Source organism: Salminus brasiliensis, chromosome 9 (assembly GCF_030463535.1).
Source record: "Salminus brasiliensis chromosome 9, fSalBra1.hap2, whole genome shotgun sequence".
Classification (NCBI taxonomy): Eukaryota; Metazoa; Chordata; class Actinopteri; order Characiformes; family Bryconidae; genus Salminus; species Salminus brasiliensis.
The window spans coordinates 7,709,194-7,731,505 of record NC_132886.1 but is presented as its reverse complement, the minus strand read 5'-3'; the positions used below and the strand labels follow the sequence as shown (position 1 = coordinate 7,731,505).

At 39.6% G+C, this 22,312-nt stretch overlaps 1 protein-coding gene across 5 annotated transcripts in view; it reads right to left on the bottom strand.

Annotated features, from left to right (window-relative positions):
• znf521 (zinc finger protein 521) overlaps nucleotides 1-22,312 on the bottom strand; it is a 202,399-nt gene that overhangs the window by 153,106 nt on the left and 26,981 nt on the right. For all 5 annotated transcript variants that reach the window (XM_072687266.1, XM_072687267.1, XM_072687264.1 and 2 more), the window contains one exon: nucleotides 10,641-10,832. Coding sequence is in view for 2 of the 5 variants with exons in the window: in XM_072687264.1 (XP_072543365.1) it covers nucleotides 10,641-10,832 (192 nt within the window). In the remaining 3 variants the exon portion in view is untranslated. The remainder of the gene's footprint in view (nucleotides 1-10,640; nucleotides 10,833-22,312) is intronic.

Sequence of the window (22,312 nt, the reverse complement as noted above, 5' to 3'; positions counted from 1 at the left end):
CAAAGTGTCTGCTTCTGCTGTCCGTCCAAGAACCACCGCATTAGGATGCGGGCGAGGACCCGATCTGTAACCTGCATTCAAGCTACTCTGACCTTGATCAGCTGCCTGGTTGAGGGTTGATAACAGGCTCTTAAGAGCAGACAAAGCGCTCCACCTTCTCTCAACTCCCTGAGGCAACCGGAGCCTGGGGTGGACAGCAGGATGCAGCACCCGGCCCGCGGAAACCTGATCCACAGCCGTGCCGGAGCCAGATCCAGAGCGGGCCCTGGCCCAGAGAGCGCAGGGGGCTTTCAGGGGTAAACATACCTCTAGCTCTGCCTCCTCCTGCTCTCCGGGGGCGCATTCCACCCGCCCCGCGCCATGTGTGCAGTAGACCTTCTCTCAGGGGAGGCATTCCAGCAGCCCTGCCCAAGCATCTGGAGAGTCCCTGTCGAAGGCAAAGTGTGTGTGCATGTGTGTGTGTGTGTGTGAGTGTGGAGGGGGTCGATACAAGAAAGAAGAGCGCGAGGAGAGGGGGTGCTGCAAACATTCCTCCAGCCCTGCCCTAGTCGAAGATGGCCTGCTCCCTAGAGACACATTCCTGCAGCATGCACTCTCCCTCTCTCCCTGGCTTTCTTTCTCTCTCTCTCGCTCTCTCTCGGCCTCTTGATTTCTCTCTCCACTTTCTCTCTCTCTCTCTCTCTCCACTTTCTCTCTCTCTCTCCACTTTCTCTCTTTCTTCCTCTCTCTTCCTCTGGCTCCTTCTGCAGTCCAGCATTAGTGCGATCAATAGCACCGATCGCATTAGGGACACAGGCCGATCCATACCGCCGGATTCCCTCAGCGCAGGCCAGCGGTCGCGCCTTAAGTGCACAGAAAGGTGTTAAACCTCTCCCAGACTGGGGGGAGACAAAGGCAGCCATTGATCGGGGTGACATGTTACATCTCTCTCTTTTTCTTTCTTTGTGTTTCGCTCGCTCCCACTTTCCTGCCGGAACGCAGATGTGTCCATCCGCTTCGCTTTCCGTTCCTTTCCAAACACCAGAAGAAACGCTAGTGAACGCCAGTAACCTTCCAAACCAGTCTGAGGTCCTGACAGCAGAATGCTTTTAATGAAGGAGCGGTTTGTGTCTTTGGAAAGACCTAGTTTTACTCTACTGTACTGTACCGTACTACAGTATCTACACTTACAGTAACAGCAGTGGTCTGACACTCTTATCCGAAGCGACGTACATTTGAGTTATGTTAGACAGGTAGGAGGGGGTAGAGTTAGAAGTCTTGCCAGAGATCTGGTGTGCTCATATATATATTTATATATATATATATATATATATATATATATATATATATATATATATATATATATATATATATGAGTGTAGTGTGAAAGAAGATGTAGTGGTTGGTGTAGTGTAGTGGATAACAACACTGTCCTCCTCATATAAGATAAGATAAGATAAGATAAGATAGTCCTTTATTAGTCCCGCAGTGGGGAAATTCTCAATATATGAGTGTAGTGTGAAAGAAGATGTAGTGGTTGGTGTAGTGTAGTGGATAACAACACCGTCCTCCTCATATATGAGTGTAGTGTGAAAGAAGATGTAGTGGTTGGTGTAGTGTAGTGGATAACAACACCGTCCTCCTCATATATGAGTGTAGTGTGAAAGAAGATGTAGTGGTTGGTGTAGTGTAGTGGATAACAACACCGTCCTCCTCATATATGAGTGTAGTGTGAAAGAAGATGTAGTGGTTGGTGTAGTGTAATGGATAACAACACCGTCCTCCTCATATATGAGTGTAGTGTGAAAGAAGATGTAGTGGTTGGTGTAGTGTAGTGGATAACAACACCGTCCTCCTCATATATGAGTGTAGTGTGAAAGAAGATGTAGTGGTTGGTGTAGTGTAGTGGATAACAACACCGTCCTCCTCATATATGAGTGTAGTGTGAAAGAAGATGTAGTGGTTGGTGTAGTGTAGTGGATAACAACACCGTCCTCCTCATATATGAGTGTAGTGTGAAAGAAGATGTAGTGGTTGGTGTAGTGTAGTGGATAACAACACCGTCCTCCTCATATATGAGTGTAGTGTGAAAGAAGATGTAGTGGTTGGTGTAGTGTAGTGGATAACAACACCGTCCTCCTCATATATGAGTGTAGTGTGAAAGAAGATGTAGTGGTTGGTGTAGTGTTGTGGATAACAACACCGTCCTCCTCATATATGAGTGTAGTGTGAAAGAAGATGTAGTGGTTGGTGTAGTGTAGTGGATAACAACACCGTCTTCCTCATATATGAGTGTAGTGTGAAAGAAGATGTAGTGGTTGGTGTAGTGTAGTGGATAACAACACCGTCTTCCTCATATATGAGTGTAGTGTGAAAGAAGATGTAGTGGTTGGTGTAGTGTAGTGGATAACAACACCGTCCTACTCATTGGTCGGCTAGGGTTCTGTTTCCTGGCACACCATATATATATATATATATACATATATATAGTACATTTTTTAATAAAAGTGTACCTCGCTGCCACGATGGTCTGGGGGTCTCGAGTTCGAATCTTGAGCCTAGCCGCTTTGCCTACTACAGTTCTTTAGTAAGGCAATGGTTACACAGAAGACCTTAAACACCGATTGATGGTCAAATGCTGCTTCTCTATGATGGAAAACACATAGTTAAAAGAACCTTTTTAAAAATCGGCCCTACTCAGAACCAAAATCTGCCTTTTTCACACTATATGGAAGCCTTTTTGCTATTACTGTAGCATTCTGAACTTAGCAGATGCATTAGGCATCTATTTTAGTTTAGTCCTGCCATCTCGTCTTCACTCCATATACTCAACACTGCCAACCATCTGTAGTGTTTGGTGCCCTCGCTACTACTTAGTGTTACTTGTGTGCTATTTAGTGCTACTTTTTCGTCTAGCATGCTGTCTCATACATGCAATACCCTTCTCATATGTGCAATAACCTTCTCCTCGGTTGCTCCTCTCGCTGCTATGTCTTCTGTGCTATTTAACAGTCGGCATTCTGAATACATACGGCAATAACTCAAATTACGTAGACTTGGACATCTAGTTCTTTTAACTACTTCCTTGCTGTAAGTCCTCACATTTTCAACGTACAGAGCGTTACCGTGATATTGGCCTTTACAATACCGTGCACAATGGGCTGCAAACGAACAGATGAGCCTCTGACCAATTACAATGTGTTAAATGTGAGTCGTTCAAAAGCCTACATGTTATCTCTCGCACTGTACTGTTCTGCAGTACACTATGCTACCCTGTATTATTCTACACTGTATGTATGTGTCCTCTCATCCTTGTGCTTTCACCCTTAAGAAAACGGTTCTACTACAGTTCTTTAGTAAGTCAGTGGTTATATATAAAACCTTGGACTAGAGGTCGGTCGATATATCGGTCCATTTAAAGTCAGGCACGTTGGTGAAAGATGGGTAGAGTGAGGAAGATTAAAGCACGTTCCTTTTAACGTTGTTCTGTAATGTTTACATACTTCATTCACTTAGAAATGAGGGGATTGTTGCTGTTATTTGCACTAAAAGAAGTTTCTGATGCTGTGCACTAAAACTCAAGTGCGCTAAAAAAAAAAAAAGTATTCCTAGTTGGTTACTTGAGGACTTTGTTATATATAAAAATGTAGAAAGTTGTGTTTGCAGCACTACTATTATTTATTGTTTTATATATATTATCTTTTATTTTTATATCTTTCAGCTTAATTGGTTTTTATACCATTTTATTAAGATACAGTTAATAAATTATGAAGTTCAGAAATGTTGTAATAGTGTGTAATTAGTGTGTAATAAGCCTTGGAGTGTTAAGGGGTAAAATATTAACATCCTGGTCAATCACAAGTGCAGAATAGTAATAAAGGTAATTATTGTATCCAACAAAATCAATGAAAAAACTATTCTGGAAAAATAATAAAAACAATGTAAGCCAGTTAACTATGCCACATATACTGAAAGGCATATAAAGAGCAGTACAATCTTAACACTGGTATTTTGGCCATGCAGCCTGACTTCTGAGCACTAAGGGGAACAGTAAAAGCTGTAGTTCTTCAAAACACAGTTCCAATCAAAATCAGCCGTGGGGCACTGCCTGCAAAACGCTTTCAATGAAGGACCAGTTTGCGTCCATTCTCCGGAAAGACCTGGTTTAACCGTACGCGTCTCTTTTGTTTGGGAGGTGGCGAGAGCTCCTCACAGCTCCGAAAAGGCAATTACCTTCTTTTATTCAGCTTCCATGGGGGGTCTAATTCAAACCGCTTTTCAAGTATTGTTCAATTAGGAGTTATTTGTCTAAGAGATTGACGTTAATGAGGGGTTAGTCTAATGGCAGGAAGGCAGCATAATAAAGCAGGTTGTATTCAATTCATCCAACATTACGAACTGAAATGTGAGTCCAGCTTTAAAAAAATAATTCTGTAACATGAAGTTTAACACTCAGACCTACAGAGTTAGAGTTATTTTGCTACACATTCCATTAAAGCCTTATTCCTGTTTCATAAATGACACTATTATGTAAAAACGAACACTTTATTACGTGACTACTTCGCAGCGGCTACACATTAATGACCCAGGCAACAACAGTGTAAGTACTGGTGGTGTATTTACTGTTCCAGAAGGATTAACAACGAGTGTATCTGCATTACTGTGATAGCACATTCTCTTGCATTTGATTGTAGATGTGTAATAAGATGAGGCTAATCGTATTGATATGAACTGCTGCTGCTTTACATTACAGTAATTGAAACATGCCGGTGTAATTACATAAGCTGCACTGCTGTAATCGCTGATCACTTATTGTTGCATTGGTATTACATGGACTGTTAATGTGCAATTACACAGTTATTAGAGATGCTTATTATAAACCAGGACCTTTTTTACACACAATTTACATTCTGTACTGGCTTAGCTGACTTTTTCATTAGTCTGTAATGTTAAAAAATGCAAAAAAAAAAAAAATGTTAAAAAAAGAAAAACAGCAAAATTATGGGAGTTTATTTTTCTTTCCCCACAAACAGGAATTTTCACCCAAGACAAAATTTTCATAAAAAAATATATTTTTATCATATAATATCCTCTCTTCAACTTTTTTGGTCATTTGGTAATGACCAGTGACCAATGTGTGTTTGTAGAAAGGTTTTCACAGAATTGACCTACAGTGAGTTTCCAATGCTTAAATATATTATTAAGTGTTGTTATCATATAATTTAAGAAAATTCTTAAAGAGTATCACACTACACATGATATCGTTACATAATTTAATCAGTACATGTACATTTTGACCAACATGACGTTTAAAACTAATTTGATCATTTTTGAAAGGAACCTCTATCTATTATTGTCAGGATTGTATTCAAGTCTATTTATTTATTCACAATAAAAAACTCATTTTATGTAGATATGTTAGGATTTAAGCCCCTCGGTTTGACCTACCACCCCGTCACACTAACGTGTTCTGTATATAAATAATGTACTGTTGCTTTAAATGACATCGTAAAGAGGACGTGACATCATGTAAACCTTGGAAGCAGCCAGGAACAAAAAAGGGAGCAAGTTCTGCCATTACCTTCTTTATCTGCTGCTGTTTCATGTGTGACAGGGTCATACAAGCTCAACACCAACCACCCCGTCATGCAAAATACATTAATGAACATTTGTACACTGCTATAGCAAAGAAAATTATAGTTTCACATTGACTGGCATGTGCGCAAGGTGAGGACTTTGACCATGTAAAGAAAAGTGGCCATTTTAGGATGGAATTTACCACCCCGTCACAAATTTATTGTAAATACAGCTTCCAAATCTGAATAAAAATGGATAATATTATTAAGGATTTAACAATAACATTTTATTGAATTTTTTTGGAGCAACCTTTGAATCTTTCAGGTTGCGATTTAAAATATTATTCTTAATTGCATATTTTGTTATGTATTATTTATTATATATTATTCTATTTTTAAATAGTGCAAAATGGAAACTGCACCTGTGTCATAAAAATGACTCTACAATCAAGAAATAAATCATGCAAAACTATAGTACACATCCGATTTCGCAGACAAGAACTGTGACCTAAGCAAGCCAAAAGGTTTTTCACTCTCAAGCCAAAAGCCATTTGTGGCAAATCCTCTCCAGCAGGTCTGAAGGAGCTCATACGCAGGGAAAGACTGTCGTAAGAAGTAGCAGAGCAGATGCACGAGCCAGGGCGAGTCAGGCGCAGCACTAATTTGGGGAGCAACGTGTGACAAATACATCCATACTGAATGTACTCGCCGAGCATTTGAATAGCATTAGGTCTAAGCTGAATTATTCACTGCAGCCCTGCCTGCTAGTGTTGCTGAGTTGATTGCCTGTCTTTCTCAAATGAATAAAATAATATGCCTTATCACACACACACACAGCTCATATTTCCTCTGCCTCATGGATAACCACACACACACACACTCGTTCTCTCTCCAACCCTCACTAATACACACACAACATGTTCATAAACTCCTTTCCCTCCCAAACAGAGCAGCTCGCAGCGAACGGAAAATCTCTGTAATACTCATATGGAATATCTTACTGTTGGTCTAGACACATGAGACCAATCCAGATCACTCATGCCTTATAATTTGTGGTTAGATACAAGAGGAACGCTTGCACATTCGCCCATTTATAAACCCCTCTCTCTCTCTTTCTCTCTCTCTCCGACACACTTATACATTTAAGATGAAAATCCACACAGAGGCTTTACTGTCATGTGCATAGTAAAGCAGATCTTTGGGGACGTGAGCTCAAATCACTCTCAAACCCCTCCTCTTCTACATCTCCCACTAAATATTTACCTAACCATTTCAATGTTCCTTTTGGAAAGGTGCAGTCATTCCACTGCACGGTTCAAAATGATCACGTTTCCCCCCGAAAAAGGTTCCTCTTTTCTTATTTGGGCAAAATTAATCATTTATTCTACTTTTTCTTTCACGTTCTCTGGTTTTTGGAGGCTTTTATGCTAAATCTAAAGCATCATAACATAATAATGAGCCCAGTTACCTTTATGATGGTGTTTTAGATGTACAAACACTAATCATATGGAGAGGTGTTTCAATGACAGTTAAAAAATGTCAGTAATAGTAAAAAACAGTTGGTTTCAGTGCTGGACTTCAGCTCGAAACTAAACAAGTACTAAATAAAGAAATAAAAATCCCTTAACTCACAAATTTACTGATATTCCCTACAGAAGTATATTTATTTATAAGTATAAGTATTTTTATGTCTATTATTTTTGTTTTATATATATATATTTAATATATATAAATATATATATATATATATATATATATATATATATATATATTTATTGCTGTTTTTCATTATTTGACAATTCACATTGTGTCAAAATTTCACCAATAGAAATTCTACCATATTACTCTTAAATCTTAATTAAATAGGTTTACATTGAAAGTTAAGAAGTTTGCTATTGCTATTTTGACTGTTATGTGATATATATAAAAAAAATACTAAATGTATAGAATATATATACATACATAGATAGATACTTTTATGTATTTATATTTTTATTTCTTATATCTACATATATATTTCTTTTTAACCTTTAACTTTTATTTGTATCTTGTTTTTTATATTATCAGACAGTTGTCAAAGCATTGTACTACTAGTTGTACTGTGACCAATAAACTTTAATTGAATTCAATTTAAGAATTGTTTCCTTAAAATATAATAATGAATAAAGATAAAAAAAATAGTATTAGTAATTTTTATTTAACTAATAATACCATTACATAATTTCATTAATTCTGTAAACTTTTCCCACATGCATTTGTTTTCTTTGAAAAACTAATAATTCATGCAGCAGGACATTTTAATACTAAAAGGTAAGTCCATTATACAAATATTCTGAAATTATATTCTTATATAAGATCTGACAAAACACTACAATCACTGAGAGAACAAACACTATCAGCCACTAAATAATAATAAAAAACTCAATCATCTGGCTTATTGGAAACACTCTAATCTAGATCACTGATACAGGAGTCTGGAGAGTCTGGAGTCTAGTGCAAAATAAAGAGGACGCCCAGTCCTCAAGAAACTGGATGGAAAAGCCTTTAGCTGATACCATTAGTTTCCCCAGCCATCGCTGTCAGTGTATTTTTAGCCGTGTTCATACATCAGACAAGCAATGACACCCATCTGCCAGTGACCCTCACACACTCGCCGATATTAGCTGAGCTCCAGAAGATTGCAGGAGTTGACAAATGAGTGCTCATATGACTATGATCTACCTAATGCAGGAGTACACCCACTTCAACCTACATGGCCAGGAAACAAGGTTACTGTGGCTACGTCTCAGCAGGCAGAAAGAAGGACTTCTTTATTTTTAAATATAAATAACCAGTAAGACAAGACAGGACACCCATATTAACCATTAGTGTTGGACACAGACGGAATTTGGCCTCTGCCTTCAACCCATCCATGCAGTGAACACACACCCATACACATACAGTGACAGTGAGCACACGTGCCCGGAGTGGTGGGCAGCCATTGCACCCAGGGAGCAGAGAGGGTGAAAGGCCTTGCTCAAGAGCCCAAAAGTGGCAGCTTGCCGAGCCTGGGTATCAAACCCACAACTCTATCATCAATAGCCTGGTGCTCTGACCGCCGAGCCACAACTTTAACAATTTCACATCCATATGTAACAAGATTAGATAAAGACAGAAAGTGAGCTAAATTGTGATCTACTGAAAAGAAAGAACAAAAAAAGATAAAAAGAAAGTAAGAAATTCTAATTAAATATAACAAACAAACTGACAAGAAACTCTTAATTACGTGTTTATGAAAAAAATATAGAAACATTATTATATTAGGTGTGTTTTAGTAATCTGTGGACAGACAATTAAAGCTTTGAAAAAGTATAAAAAGAAAAGTAAATAGGAGCACGAAAAGGCACAAAATAGATCATGTGCAGTATATATATATATATATATATATATATAGTTTTTTTGTTTTTTATTTGTTTGTTTGTTTGTTTTTTCCCCATTTTTCACTTTTTGACATAATTTGGATCTAGCAACTTTTCCTCCTCCTTTAGGACTTACATTTCAGAGGTTTTTTTTATATTTACAGTGACAATATATTAATATTCATATTTATTTTATTTTATTTTATTAATAACACCATTTAAGATATAAAAAACATTTAAAAAGGCCAGCAGATAACCTATTTTCAAACCCTAACAAGATGAGCACACAATCTTTTCAGGGTTCAGCAGAAATCACACTACATGTTGTTTCATGTGTAATTCCTAAAGTCTTACATCTCATACGTACAGACTATCAGATTACTGGTACTGGAGCTTCAGCTTGCCAAGACCCAAGCCAACAGCTTCTCCAACCAACCAAGGGAGCCAGTGTGAAAGGACGCAGGAGTGTGGCAAGTGGTCTGGCATCCTTGCTAGACTAAAGGCTAACACTAAGAGACTCCATTCAGCTTGATGGACTACTAGAATGAATGAGGGAGGGACAGAAGGATGGAAATAAATGAACTTTCTTTAAATAAATGATCTTTTTAACCTACATTTTTAAAAATAAAGGTGCTATAAACGTGTGTGAGGGATGACACAGAAGAGCCATGTCTGTAACACGTTTGAGTGAGAAGATCTTTCAAATTCGTGAAGAACCTTTACATCTACAAAGGTTCTTCAGACCTTTAAAAAGTTCTTTCCAGTCACACATCTAAAAAAAACTAAGTCCTTAGGGGCAAGTCTGTTCACTCAGCGGCCATCTTTGCAATGCAGCCAGGCAGTTATTTCCAGCCATATGAGACCAGGCTACTGTCTCTATAAACGGGAAGAGACCAAGGGTCTAAAGGTCAGATTACCGTTAAAATAATACCAATAAAATCCAACAAAAATTTATATGAACAGTTTGTAGCGTTCAGCTCTAATTTGCACCTTTTTCTGGCCACTGATCTCCACACATGGGAGGGGGTCATCTGTTTGCTGCATAACCAGCGAGCTGATTGGCGGGTCTTTATTCATAAACAGACGCCGTTTTTAGTGTTATAAGAACTTCCATTCATATTTCAACCAGTGACTGACGGTCTAGTCAGACCCGTTTTGGAATTAAAAGTTAATGGAGAAGAAAAGGATGCGCTCATGATCTGAGGCATCCCACATCATCTGTCAAACATGGTGGAGGCACTGTTAGGGCATGGTAAAAGAGATTGTGTGAATGTGAGCAACCTTTTGAAGGTTTAAAGAACCGTAACTTGATGTTAACACTCACACATCTCTATTACTCCAGAACCATCAGTAGTTCTACTATGGTATCACTCGAAAAACATGCAGCAGGGTATTTATTAGAGTGTAAGAGGGTCTAACTCATCGAGGAGTCTTCTAAACTTTAAGGATTTCCTGCACTACACAGGAACTGAACCTAATTATGGCTTAATTAGGATGTATCCTTGAATGTCTTGGTGTTTTATGGAATATCTCGGGCTTCTAAAATATCGGGCCTCCAAATTCTCACTTCACAACATGCAAAACACAAAAACTACGGTACACAGGACAGACGAACTGAAGTGAGAGGCTGGGCCGGTGGTGCTAGGCACTAAGCTAGGCTCAGCGCGGCAGAGTGAGTGTTGTTTACCTGTCAGCTGGCATTGATTAATCTTGTGTTGGGTAAGATCGCTCAGTGAGCCGAACACCTGCCGGCAGGCGCGGCAGCTGTACTCCTCGTCCTCCTCCTCTGCCTCGTCCCCTTCCTCAGGAGAGCACCTCCTCCTCCTCAGACGTCCGTCCTCCGCATCCTCACATACCCTCTCGGGGGCACACTCGGGATCTGTGGCACAAAACGGCATGCCGCGGTCACTGCTGGGTACTGCCCCCGCCGAGAGGACACAGCTGCAAGGGTTACGTTCTTAAATAAGATTCAGGGACGCTTGTAATTGTGTAAAGTTTGGGGAGAGTATTACTGACGTATGCGTCATGCTAATGCTAAACTGCTTAAAAAAGCATGAAGAACAGTACTACAGGCTAATGTAGAGGCAATGTGAGGCTACTTAACGAATGCTAACTCTGTTCGTAGCTAGTTAATACACCGTTTGCCTCCATTTCCATACAATAACAGAAATACTTTGCATGTCTTACATAGGAGGACGGACATGCTAGCTCTCGTCCTCCTATCTAGGAGGCTCTGTGTGTGATAGTGAGACAGCTAGCTAGCTAGCAGCCAGCATTGGACATGATTAACCTGAGGTAAAAATCAGGTTAAATAACAAAAAATACATTTTTAAAAAAGCAAGTCAAGATTACAATGTAATCTAGCTACATTGTAATCAATGTAGCTAGTATTAGCTTCCATTGTTTATTAGCTACAGCCCAAATCTGAAGACACATATGTGGGACACTTTCCAGTCTTTCACTGGAAGCAAAGCAGTTCTATTTACTACTAAAAATGTCTTGTTTTGACTCCTAAGATTAGCAGAAATCTTAACAGAGCAAAAGACTGTATAAAGGACCGTCCACAAGAGGGTTTCCGCCTCAGAGAAGAACCATTTAACCAGGCAAACAACCATTTAAGCATTCAACTGAGAAACATTGACCTTAAAGGCCCACTTTGGCTACATTTAGGATAAAACGGGAAATGTGTGGTGGTTCAAAGCTTTGATACAAGCTTAAAGCTATGAGGCGAAGGTAGCTAACAAGTAATGGTTATTTGTTAGCTGCATGAGCCTCATAGCTTTAGACCAAATCTGTCCCAAAAAGGGCTCTATATAGTTCTGAAAAGGGCTTCTTTGACTGTAAGATTAGCAGAATCCTTACAAAAGAATCCTTAAAAAAGGTTCTATAAAGAACCATTGAGAATATCATTTTAACCAGGCAAAGAACCATTCAGACATTCTTTGAGAACCATTGTATTTACTACAGAACCCTTGAAAAACTGGTGGCACATTGGTTGCATTTGGGCTAATGGGGAAACTGTGCAAACTTTTCTTAAAAAAAATGTTTCTTGTATGATTAAAATGTATTATTTTTATAAAATATCCAAATACATTTCCATTTCCAGTATTCTAGACAATACTGAGGTAATTAATGAAGTGCGAAGGCCAGCTTAGACAAACATCCTTTTAAAGTGCGATAGAATTTTACAGTAACGACAACAGAAACTGGTGATGTACCTCTTTAAAACTTGGAAGCTATTTCCACCATTTTAAGCAAAATGTGAAACAGTTTGTGATTCCTTCTGAAGATATGATCCACCATGTGGAGAATCTCCATGGCAGGGAGTCAAAACAAGCAGCGATTCCCAAAATCTGCCGAAACGGTCGCAATTATCTGGGTAATACCACATTATGCCACAATTCCTCCATAATAGGCCCAAAAAACACGAAGGCAGACAATCACGGACTCCCTCCTTCCTCGACGAAGAACATAAAATATACTCAGGCTGAACTCAGTGCTCATGCATTCTACATGGAGTCAGCCAATTCAACGGAACAGAAGACAAAGCAAGACAAAGCACACGAAGCCGAGATTGGTGTGTGTTACGTTCTCAATGTGACACACTTCCCTGAATAATTCAGCCTTGCTTGCAGGCAGCCACGGGTCGCACACATCAATATTCTCCTATCTGCAGTGTTGTCTTTCAAAGGCAAACCAGGTCCGCAACAGCGCTGGCTATCAATCTTGTTGCTCTGCAGTGGCCATCTAATTCGTAATATGGAACAAGCCTTCTAGGCCAATTCTTAGATCAACCTTGTCTCAAAATGGCCCTGACAGCCATGAAACAAATGGACGTTACTGTACACAAGTCCGAAGTCTCATCTGTCAAACATCTTCTTGAAAATGTCTCTGAAAACCTCAGACACTGTTATGAATAATCTATGACGGATGAAACGGAACTATGTTTCGTAAAACTTTCTTGTTCTACAGGATATGTGTTTTAGAAACAACAGCAAAGGTCTTTCGGATATTGATTTCTTATTGAATTAAGTACTTCTTACACTTAAAAGTTACCTTTTGGGTGACTTGTTTGCTCTTCACTAAAAATCAAAAAGGAATACAGTCAACAAAGATAACAATAATAGATGCTCGATAAGTTACAGTCCTTTCACTTGTCTTCTGTAAGTTTCGAATTTGCAAGAATTTCTTAAATGTTAATTACAAAAACAATGTAACTTGTAAATCTGCTCTGATCATATGCTACCCAATTACAATTTGTTGGTGTTTTACAGAGATGTCACCTGTAAACATTCATTATTAGTATCAGCATCTGCCTTTGGGGTTTTAAAGAGTTAATCCAATTGAAAAGCAGCTTTTCCCTGCCTAAATAAGAGTAAATAAAATGCACGTAATCTGTAAACACTGTTAAGCCTCGTGTAAACACAGTAGTCCAGATTCTCCAAATACAAGTGAAGCTAAAAAGCAAAGCCAAAAGCAAGACCAGCCTAATTTTACCTGTGTTTATGGTTCCGTGAAAACCATTGCACTTACATTTATCTGCCTATTCAGCCTACAGCAGTTTAGCCCCGCCCATACTGAAGTTATAAGGAGTGTTTCACCCCTGCTTTTTGAATGGGGCACAGGGCAAAGCATCCAATCAAAAGGGGGCTTGTTCAAAATGAGCCTGTTTAATGTTAAGAGATAAAGAGAGGCTGGAAAATGATTTTTGGAACCTAAAGCTACACAAAGATCATAAGTGGAGTTGTTTTTATTGGTTAAAAAAAATAGATTTAAGAAATATGCAGGATATTAGGTCCTAGGTTATTCGATATCGATAATTATAGAACCTTGCTATTTTGTTTTACTTTTTACATGGACATATATTGCGTAAATAATTTCTTTGACTATTCAGGGCCATTATTTTGCCAGATGAACCTGCAGGCTGACTGAAAATGTGGCTTGAAATTTTGGCTGAATGAAGCACGTTATTTGGCAGCTAACTGCCTTAACCTTTGTGCACAATGTACTGAATATATATATATATATATATATATATATATATATATATATATATAGACGATGGAAATCTATTAGCAAGCCAGTTAGCTGGACTGTTTCTTAATTTGCTGGACATGTAGCTAGTGTCAATAGTCCTTGTAGTCCATACAGGCTTCTCCTACAGGCCTAAAAGACGACCTTCAACAATCAGGTTCTTTAAAGGTTTGAGAGTAGTGCCGTAACCATGAGTCTTGGTCAGTTTGTTGTTGTAAGTAAAGATGAGTCACTGAACTGGTGTCTGCTTAATGTTTTGAGGAGGAGGGGGGGGGGGAGGGGGGTGCTAGCATGTTGAAATCAGCAAAAACTGGCTTTATTATATAAGTCACCCAAATCTGCGTGTCCCTCCGGCAGACAATGGACTGCAGAGTTTCAGGCTCTGGTCCAGAACTCCATTACTTACTGTGTAACTTTAATTCTATCAGTAAAGTCCAGTGTACTGCATCTACTGTATATCTGATTCACATGTAGCATGTTTGGCATGCGTATTTTTTCAGGGAAGAATCCCAGTAAACCGTCCTATTGTCGACAAGAACCTCCGCCCACATCAAGATCTCGGCAAGAAGTAGATGGACAAACCTGGCTGTTTGTGCCTTGATTCATAAGGAGGAGGCATTTCACACGGGTGTGAAATTCCTTAAGGAGTGCCGTTCCAGAACTCATCAAGCCCACCCAGGATTCTTTCCTCTCCCAGCTCCCTCAGCCTCCACGCCAAGTATTGATGTAACCCAACACCCTCCATTGTCCTTCTCTCATGGCGACAGAGGCTTGTGGAACATACCCTCTAAAAATATCAGCGCACCGGTCCCTGTTGGGACCCGGCAGAACCAAGCAGGAGGTGGTAGGAGAGGACGCAAATCCCAGCCTGCCCCTGGCAGATGCTTGGCCGACTCAACTGAAGAAAGCTTGGGACATTGGCCCAGTCACGTCAAGCACGGTCACCCGAACTCCATCAAATCTCAGCGGACATGACCACACTTTGTGTCTTTTTCTAGACTGTCGGGCAAGTAATGGCTGAGAACTAGCTTGACCAAAGTGCAACTCCTTGCTTGGGTTAGTATGGCTAGTCTGAAATGCTCATGAAGATATCTTCAGACACTGGAAGTTACAGGTGACAGTAGAGGCATCCTATCTGCACTGCACTGTGTCTGAAGGAATGGCCTTGTGTTATGCAATCATTGGAAGAAGCAGTTATTTTTCACTGAGTTCACTGAAACATTGGAAAGTGCAGTTGACGGTGGTGTAGTGGATAACTACACCACCTTCAGTCGGGCAGACTAGGATTCCATTCCCAAGGCCAGGCAAATACTTGACTCTACACCACAGGCAAGACTCCTAACACTAGATTCTCCTACCTGTGTATCATGATTCAAATTTCTGATATCATTTCTGATATAAGAGCATCAGCCAAATGCCAGAAATGTATATGTACAAAGACTTCCTTGTGTAACTCACTGTGTAGGGAAATATAGGGTAAATAATAGAGCTGGTTAAAATGGTCATTTGGTTCTATAGGATACAGTGGAGCTTTGATTTGTGGTACTTGGATAATTGGATAGTTTATTAGAATGTCCATTATTACAGTAATTTGCTATGCAATCTAATCAGCTAATCTGTTAGGCCTGACAGGGGTTTACACTGGTATGGCATTTTAAAGGTATGATAACCATCTCAGAAAATATCATGGGTTTATGATCTCACAGTATATGGTATTTCACAATTCTCCCTCTTGTTATTATTATTATTATTATTATTATTATACACTACCTATTACACTACGGATATTTAAGTGTTTAATTTATAAACAGTTTGTTTTGGTTGAACAAAAGCTTTACTACAGTTAAAGTAAGGTGAAGCACTTTTGAATTAGTTTATTTCCAGCTAATGATTATTTTCATTATGGATTAATCTGCTGATTATTGTCCTTATTAAATAATTTAATGACTGGTTTTAAAAACTCTGGAAATAGTAAGAAATTGGCGGGACTCTCTGTTCAGTTGCATTAAGTATTAAGCATCTGTACATGGTATGATAACCATGCATTTTCATACCATGGTACCAAAAACCGGTATATCACTTCCACCCTTAGCCTTGACCTATATGCTTTATTTTCTTACAATAATTCTTATTGTAAGATTTAGTGTATAATAATAATAATAATAATAATAATAATAATAACAATAACAAGAGGGGTAATTGTGAAATACCATATACTGTGAGATCATAAAACCATGGTATTTTCTGAGATGGTTATCATATCATGAAAATCCCAAACCATTGTAAACCCCAGTCAGGCCTAACAGATAGCTGCTCTTGATTTTAGGTCATTGTGAGCTTTTTTTTATTTGTTACTATGTCTCCAGCAATATAATCAGTATGTACTCCAGTCTACTTATCGTACTGTTTACGATATATGTATACAAGCCTATGAATTATGCAATTACTACACTATTAAGATTATTCTCAGTCGATATAAAGGTTTAGACCTTACACAAACACTGCAAAAGCCCTGAAAGTTGCTTTACTTGCTTCTTTAATCTGTAGGTTGCCTGGTTTCTAACACAAACCCACCTTTGGTGCTGCTAGGATGAGCAGTGTGTGGGTACTCGCTGGAGCAAGGTCACGGCAATGCATAGGATTAGAGTTCAATGTCAATACCAGGTTGCTCTACGCCCAGGTTTAGACCCATTAATCCATTAGATCTAGACATCCTCCCGCCTGAATCCCCCAAAGAATGGACAGGGGATCAATGGCACTCTGCTCAGGCTGACTGACAATCAGCACTCATGCTTCTCTATATCATCTTTTTCCTTTAGTATTGGAGAAGGAGGGTCAAGGAGCAGGAAAAGATAAAAATACAAAGAACAGCTCGCAGGTTTAGATAACACAGGACGAGTGGGATGGTTTATCAAAAACTTGTCCTGTTTTATTCAGGTACGTTCATGTTTCAACTCTTGGGCCTATTAAAGCCTAGGCAACACACCAGGACAGACATATGTCTAACACAATACACTATAAGGACAGAAGTATTGGGACACCTGCTCATTCATTGTTTCTTCCAAACTCAAGGGTATTATCAAAGAGCCTCTGTTCAGGGAAGAAGGCTTTTTACTAGATTTTCAAGGAGCATTGTTGCAAGAATTTGATTGCATTCAGCAACAAGAGCGTTAGTGAGGTCAGGATGTTGGATGATAACCACCCCACCTCATCATCCACAACTCCACACCCATCATTCCAGAGAACACAGTTCCACTGCTCCACAGCTCAATGCTCGGAGCTTTATAAACCTCTAGACCACACCTGGCATTAGGCATAGTGCCAATAAGGCATGCTTATCTGCTCATAAGAGTCCCCTTTCTATCGGCCTTTTCTATTCTCTACAGACTAGACTTGCACATCTGTGTGGGTAGCTGAATGCATTTATGAGAAGCTGTGTCCACAAACTTTTGGACACATGTGTATATTCATATTAAACACCTAATAAAACTTCTAAAAAGACTCTAAAATCTACAATAAAGATGCCACAAAGGGTTCTTCAAGCGACATTACAGAAGAACCATCTTTGGTTCACTAGAGAACGTTAAAGAACCGCAAATAATGTAATTTAACGGGTTCTTTTAAAAAAAAAAAGTCAACTTCACGTTCGCATTCTCATTTACTTAACGGGTTCTGCAAGAGAACCGTCTATTAAAAGGCTTTTTAACAGCGTACACACATCCTAGCTCTAAGAGCAGATGTTAACCTCAGTGGCCTTTTGGGGTTTTAATGTCGTCCTCTAAGGACATTGACTGATGCCATTTAAAATAAGCCACACAATATCACGCCTGTGCTTTCGGTCATTCGTCAACGTCCGACAGCGCTGCCCACTGCAGAGGCGTTCCAGTGACATTTATCATTCCGGATCTTTCATCTGGGGTCAGGCTCTGACACCTCCCTGACCTAATATTATTGAATCTTTTCTCCACTTAAATATTTATAATGTTTTAATTGATGTTCTCTTCTCAGCTATGGGGCTCTCCTGCTGCGGGCCCTAGACCCCCGACTGAGCGAGCTTTCTGCTTCCCCCTACGGAGACTCCCACTGCGACAGAAGGAGGGGTGGCCTCTCTCTTTGGCCTGGACCGCACCACCCAGCAACACTCGCCTGCCAATCTGTCAAACCACCAGAGAGAGGGAGTGCGCGAGAGAGAGAGAGAGAGAGAGCACTGAACAAGCTGATGCACTGAATTTAACAGATTTGAATGTGTACATCAATTCTGCATAAATAACATATACAGAATTACAGGAACACAGTTTTGGCATTTTGGTTATTGGCTTACTTTTGGTAAAAAAAAATGTTAATATATTTTATTCATATGGAAATTTCAATTAAGGCAATTTTCAAGTATCATTTTCTTCAGTGAGAGAACAAATCTCAAGAGATAAATGAGGGAGAAAGGGATTTACTGACGGAAAGAGTGGAAAAAGGATATAAAGGCAAAAAAAGGGAGAAAAACTGGGTAAAATAAGTAAAATAAGAATTCAAAAATTAGATTTTTAAGCAGATTTACAATTTTTTAAATGTTGTGGACTGTTTACAGCTGTTCAGTTTCAATTTCTTATGGTCTTGTAGACCCAGGCAACACTGTGCTGCAATCAGTCTAGAAATGTATCTAGAAATTACTGCCCGACCAGTTTACAGAATAGATATATATCTGAATTATAGTTGTTAGCAACCAAGAAGAGAACCAGCCTCTATTTGATTATTATCTGAAACTGATTTCCTTAGACTGCTATGAGAACTACAAATTAGATCTCAAGTGGCAATCATCGGGGGCCCAAGCACCGCAGATGATTAAGGACCCACTAGAGCACAAACAAATAGATAAAGATTTTAGATAAGCATTTAATAATACATTCATATGTGCACCAACTTTTGTACATACTGATTTCTGGAGATGTTTAACCTAGACAACACTACAGAACCCTGTAGTTTAGTCTGAGTGCTAAAAGTAGTAAAATGAATGAGCTTTTCACTGTCGTAATCGCTGGACCCCACTATAGGAAATGTATTTTTTATTTTTTGTTCATTTCACAAAACACCATCATGGTTAAAATAACAAAACAATGTCAAAGACATTCAAAACTAAACTGTAGTGTGAATTTCTTTCCAAAAAAAAAAAAAAGAAAAAAAAAAGAGGTAATTAACCAAAACCCAAATGCTAACCAGACAAATTCCCTGTACATTCAAATACGCTTAATCAATAAAACAAAAAATGTTCTGATTGATATTCTGATTTATATTATTTATGTAAATTTAAGTTTTAAAACAAATCACAGATCCATCATCTGTAAAGCACTGTTTTACTCAAACAACTGAACTACTAAAAATGAAAACCTAAAATATAAATATAAAAAAAACTAAAATAGAAATATAACATTTCTAAAACATTTGAACTTAAATCTGATTCTGGTCTTAAAATGTCGAGGCCTAGTCTAAACCTGTGGATTCTTAATCTGAATCATGTGATTCTGAGTACACTTCGCCTACGAGGCTCAGAAATGTGTATTCCACTACAGTATATCTAGCAGCAGCCATTAGTTCCAGAAATTTGAACCGGCTGTGCCAGCCATGAGCTCGGGCCCGGTATTAACAACCCTTGAGCTGCAGTTCCTGAGAAAGCCCTGGGGAACTCGCCATTGTATCTGGTGTGCACTGCTCTGTCTAGCTAGCACTGCAGCTGATCAATAACCACCAGAGCCAGATTCAAACATTCACTAGGAATACAGGCCACATCATCAGACGCATCCCAGTGCAAAGCCCAGCGACTGCACACACACACCCTCACACACACACATCGTTTTATTTAAGACGGCAAGAAACACTTCAGGAAATCTCAACTCCGCCCCAGTGAACCCTATTCAGTGCAAGTAACCCTTCAATTCTGAGGCCAAAAAGCAGCTATTCTGTCTTTTATTCTAAATGATTCTAAATTCCCCAATTTTGTTGCAAAATGTTTGTAAAATGAAGCAGATAATTAATGGACTTTCATTCTATTTGAACTTTAAACTACTATTTTGTGTAAGAAAATGCATAAACAGTAAGCACTTCCATAGAAATGTAAATGGCAGTCCGAATGTGAACGCATGCTCGCTCAGAAACTATCACAGTGTATCCAACAACAAAGGCAGCATGGAGCTTATTTCATACAGCGGTAGCTCACAGAAAGCTCCAATTCCACACTCTGATGCGTTTTACTATAACCAACAAGCACATGCAGCCCTAACCCTAACCCCTAACCCTAACCCTAACCCCTAACCCCTAACCCTAACCCCATGCTCTAAGCACAGATATTAATCGGTTAGCTAAAGGGAGCAAGCTGGTTCTTTGATAGCTCGCAGTCAGCTTATCTGCCCTTCATGAAAACAGTTAAATACTTTGGTTTGGGATTTTTCTGCATTTGTCTCACAAACCACACCACATGTTGATTCTATTTGACTGTATGTTTAGTTCCTACAATAAAAAGCAGAGCTACTCTACAGCTAAAAAAACAAGCTAAATCATACTGTAATCAGGTTAAACCCTACTGTGACCAGGCTAAACCCTTCCGTTACCAGGTTAAACCCTGCTGTAACCAGGTTAAACCCTACTGTGACCAGGTTAAACCCTACTGTGACAAGGCTAAACCCTTCCGTAACCAGACTAAACCCTTCCGTAACCAGGTTAAACCCTACTGTGACAAGGCTAAACCCTTCCGTAACCAGACTAAACCCTTCCGTTACCAGGTTAAACCCTGCTGTAACCAGGTTAAACCCTACTGTGACCAGGTTAAACCCTACTGTGACCAGGCTAAACCCTTCCGTAACCAGACTAAACCCTTCCGTAACCAGGTTAAACCCTACTGTGACTAGGCTAAACCCTTCCGTAACCAGACTAAACCCTGCTGTAACCAGGTTAAACCCTACTGTGACCAGGCTAAACCCTTCCGTAACCAGACTAAACCCTACTGTAACCTGGTTAAACCCTGCTGTAACCAGGTTAAACCCTACTGTAACCAGGTTAAACCCTACTGTGACCAGGCTAAACCCTTCCGTAACCAGACTAAACCCTACTGTAACCAGGTTAAACCCTACTGTGACCAGGCTAAACCCTTCCGTAACCAGACTAAAGCCTACTGTAACCAGGTTAAACCCTACTGTGACCAGGCTAAACCCTTCCGTAACCAGACTAAACCCTACTGTAACCAGGTTAAACCCTACTGTGACTAGGCTAAACCCTTCCGTAACCAGACTAAACCCTACTGTAACCAGGCTAAACCCTACTGTGACCAGGCTAAACCCTTCCGTAACCAGGTTAAACCCTACTGTAACCAGGCTAAACCAAACAGTAACCAGGTTAAACCCTTCCGTAACCAGGTTAAACCCTGCTGTAACCAGGCTAAACCAAACAGTAACCAGGTTAAACCCTACTGTAACCAGGCTAAACCAAACTGTAAACAGGCTAAATCAAACAGTAACCAGGTTAAACCCTGCTGTAACCAGGCTAAACCAAACTGTAAACAGGCTAAACCAAATAGTAACCAGGTTAAACCCTGCTGTAACCAGGCTAAACCAAACTGTAAACAGGCTAAACCAAACAGTAACCAGGTTAAACCCTACTGTAACCAGGCTAAATCAAACTGTAACCAGGCTAAACCAAACAGTAAACAGGTTAAACCCCACTATAACCAGGCCAAACCCCACTGTAACCAGGCCAATCCCTACTGTAACCAGGCTAAACCAAACTGTAGCCAGGCTAAACCAAACTGTAGCCAGGCTAAATTCTACTCCAGGCTAAATCAAATTGTAGCCAGGCTAAACCAAACTTTAACCATGTTAAACCCCACTATAACCAGGCTAAACCAAACTGTAACCAGGTTAAACCCCACTATAACCAAGATAAACCCCACTGTAACCAGGCCAATCTCTACTGTAACCAGGCTAAATTCTACTGTTACCAGGCTAAACCAAATTGTAGCCAGGCTAAACCAAACTTTAACCAGGATAAACCCCACTATAACCAGGCCAAACCCCACTGTAACCAGGTTAAACCCCAGTATAATCAGGCCAAACCCCACTATAACCAGGCCAAACCCCACTGTAACCAGGTTAAACCCCACTATAACCAGGCCAAACCCCACTATAACCAGGCCAAACCCCACTGTAACCAGGTTAAACCCCACTATAACCAGGCCAAACCCCACTGTAACCAGGTTAAACCCCACTATAACCAGGCCAAACCCCACTATAACCAGGCCAAACCCCACTGTAACCAGGTTAAACCCCACTGTAACCAGGCTAAACC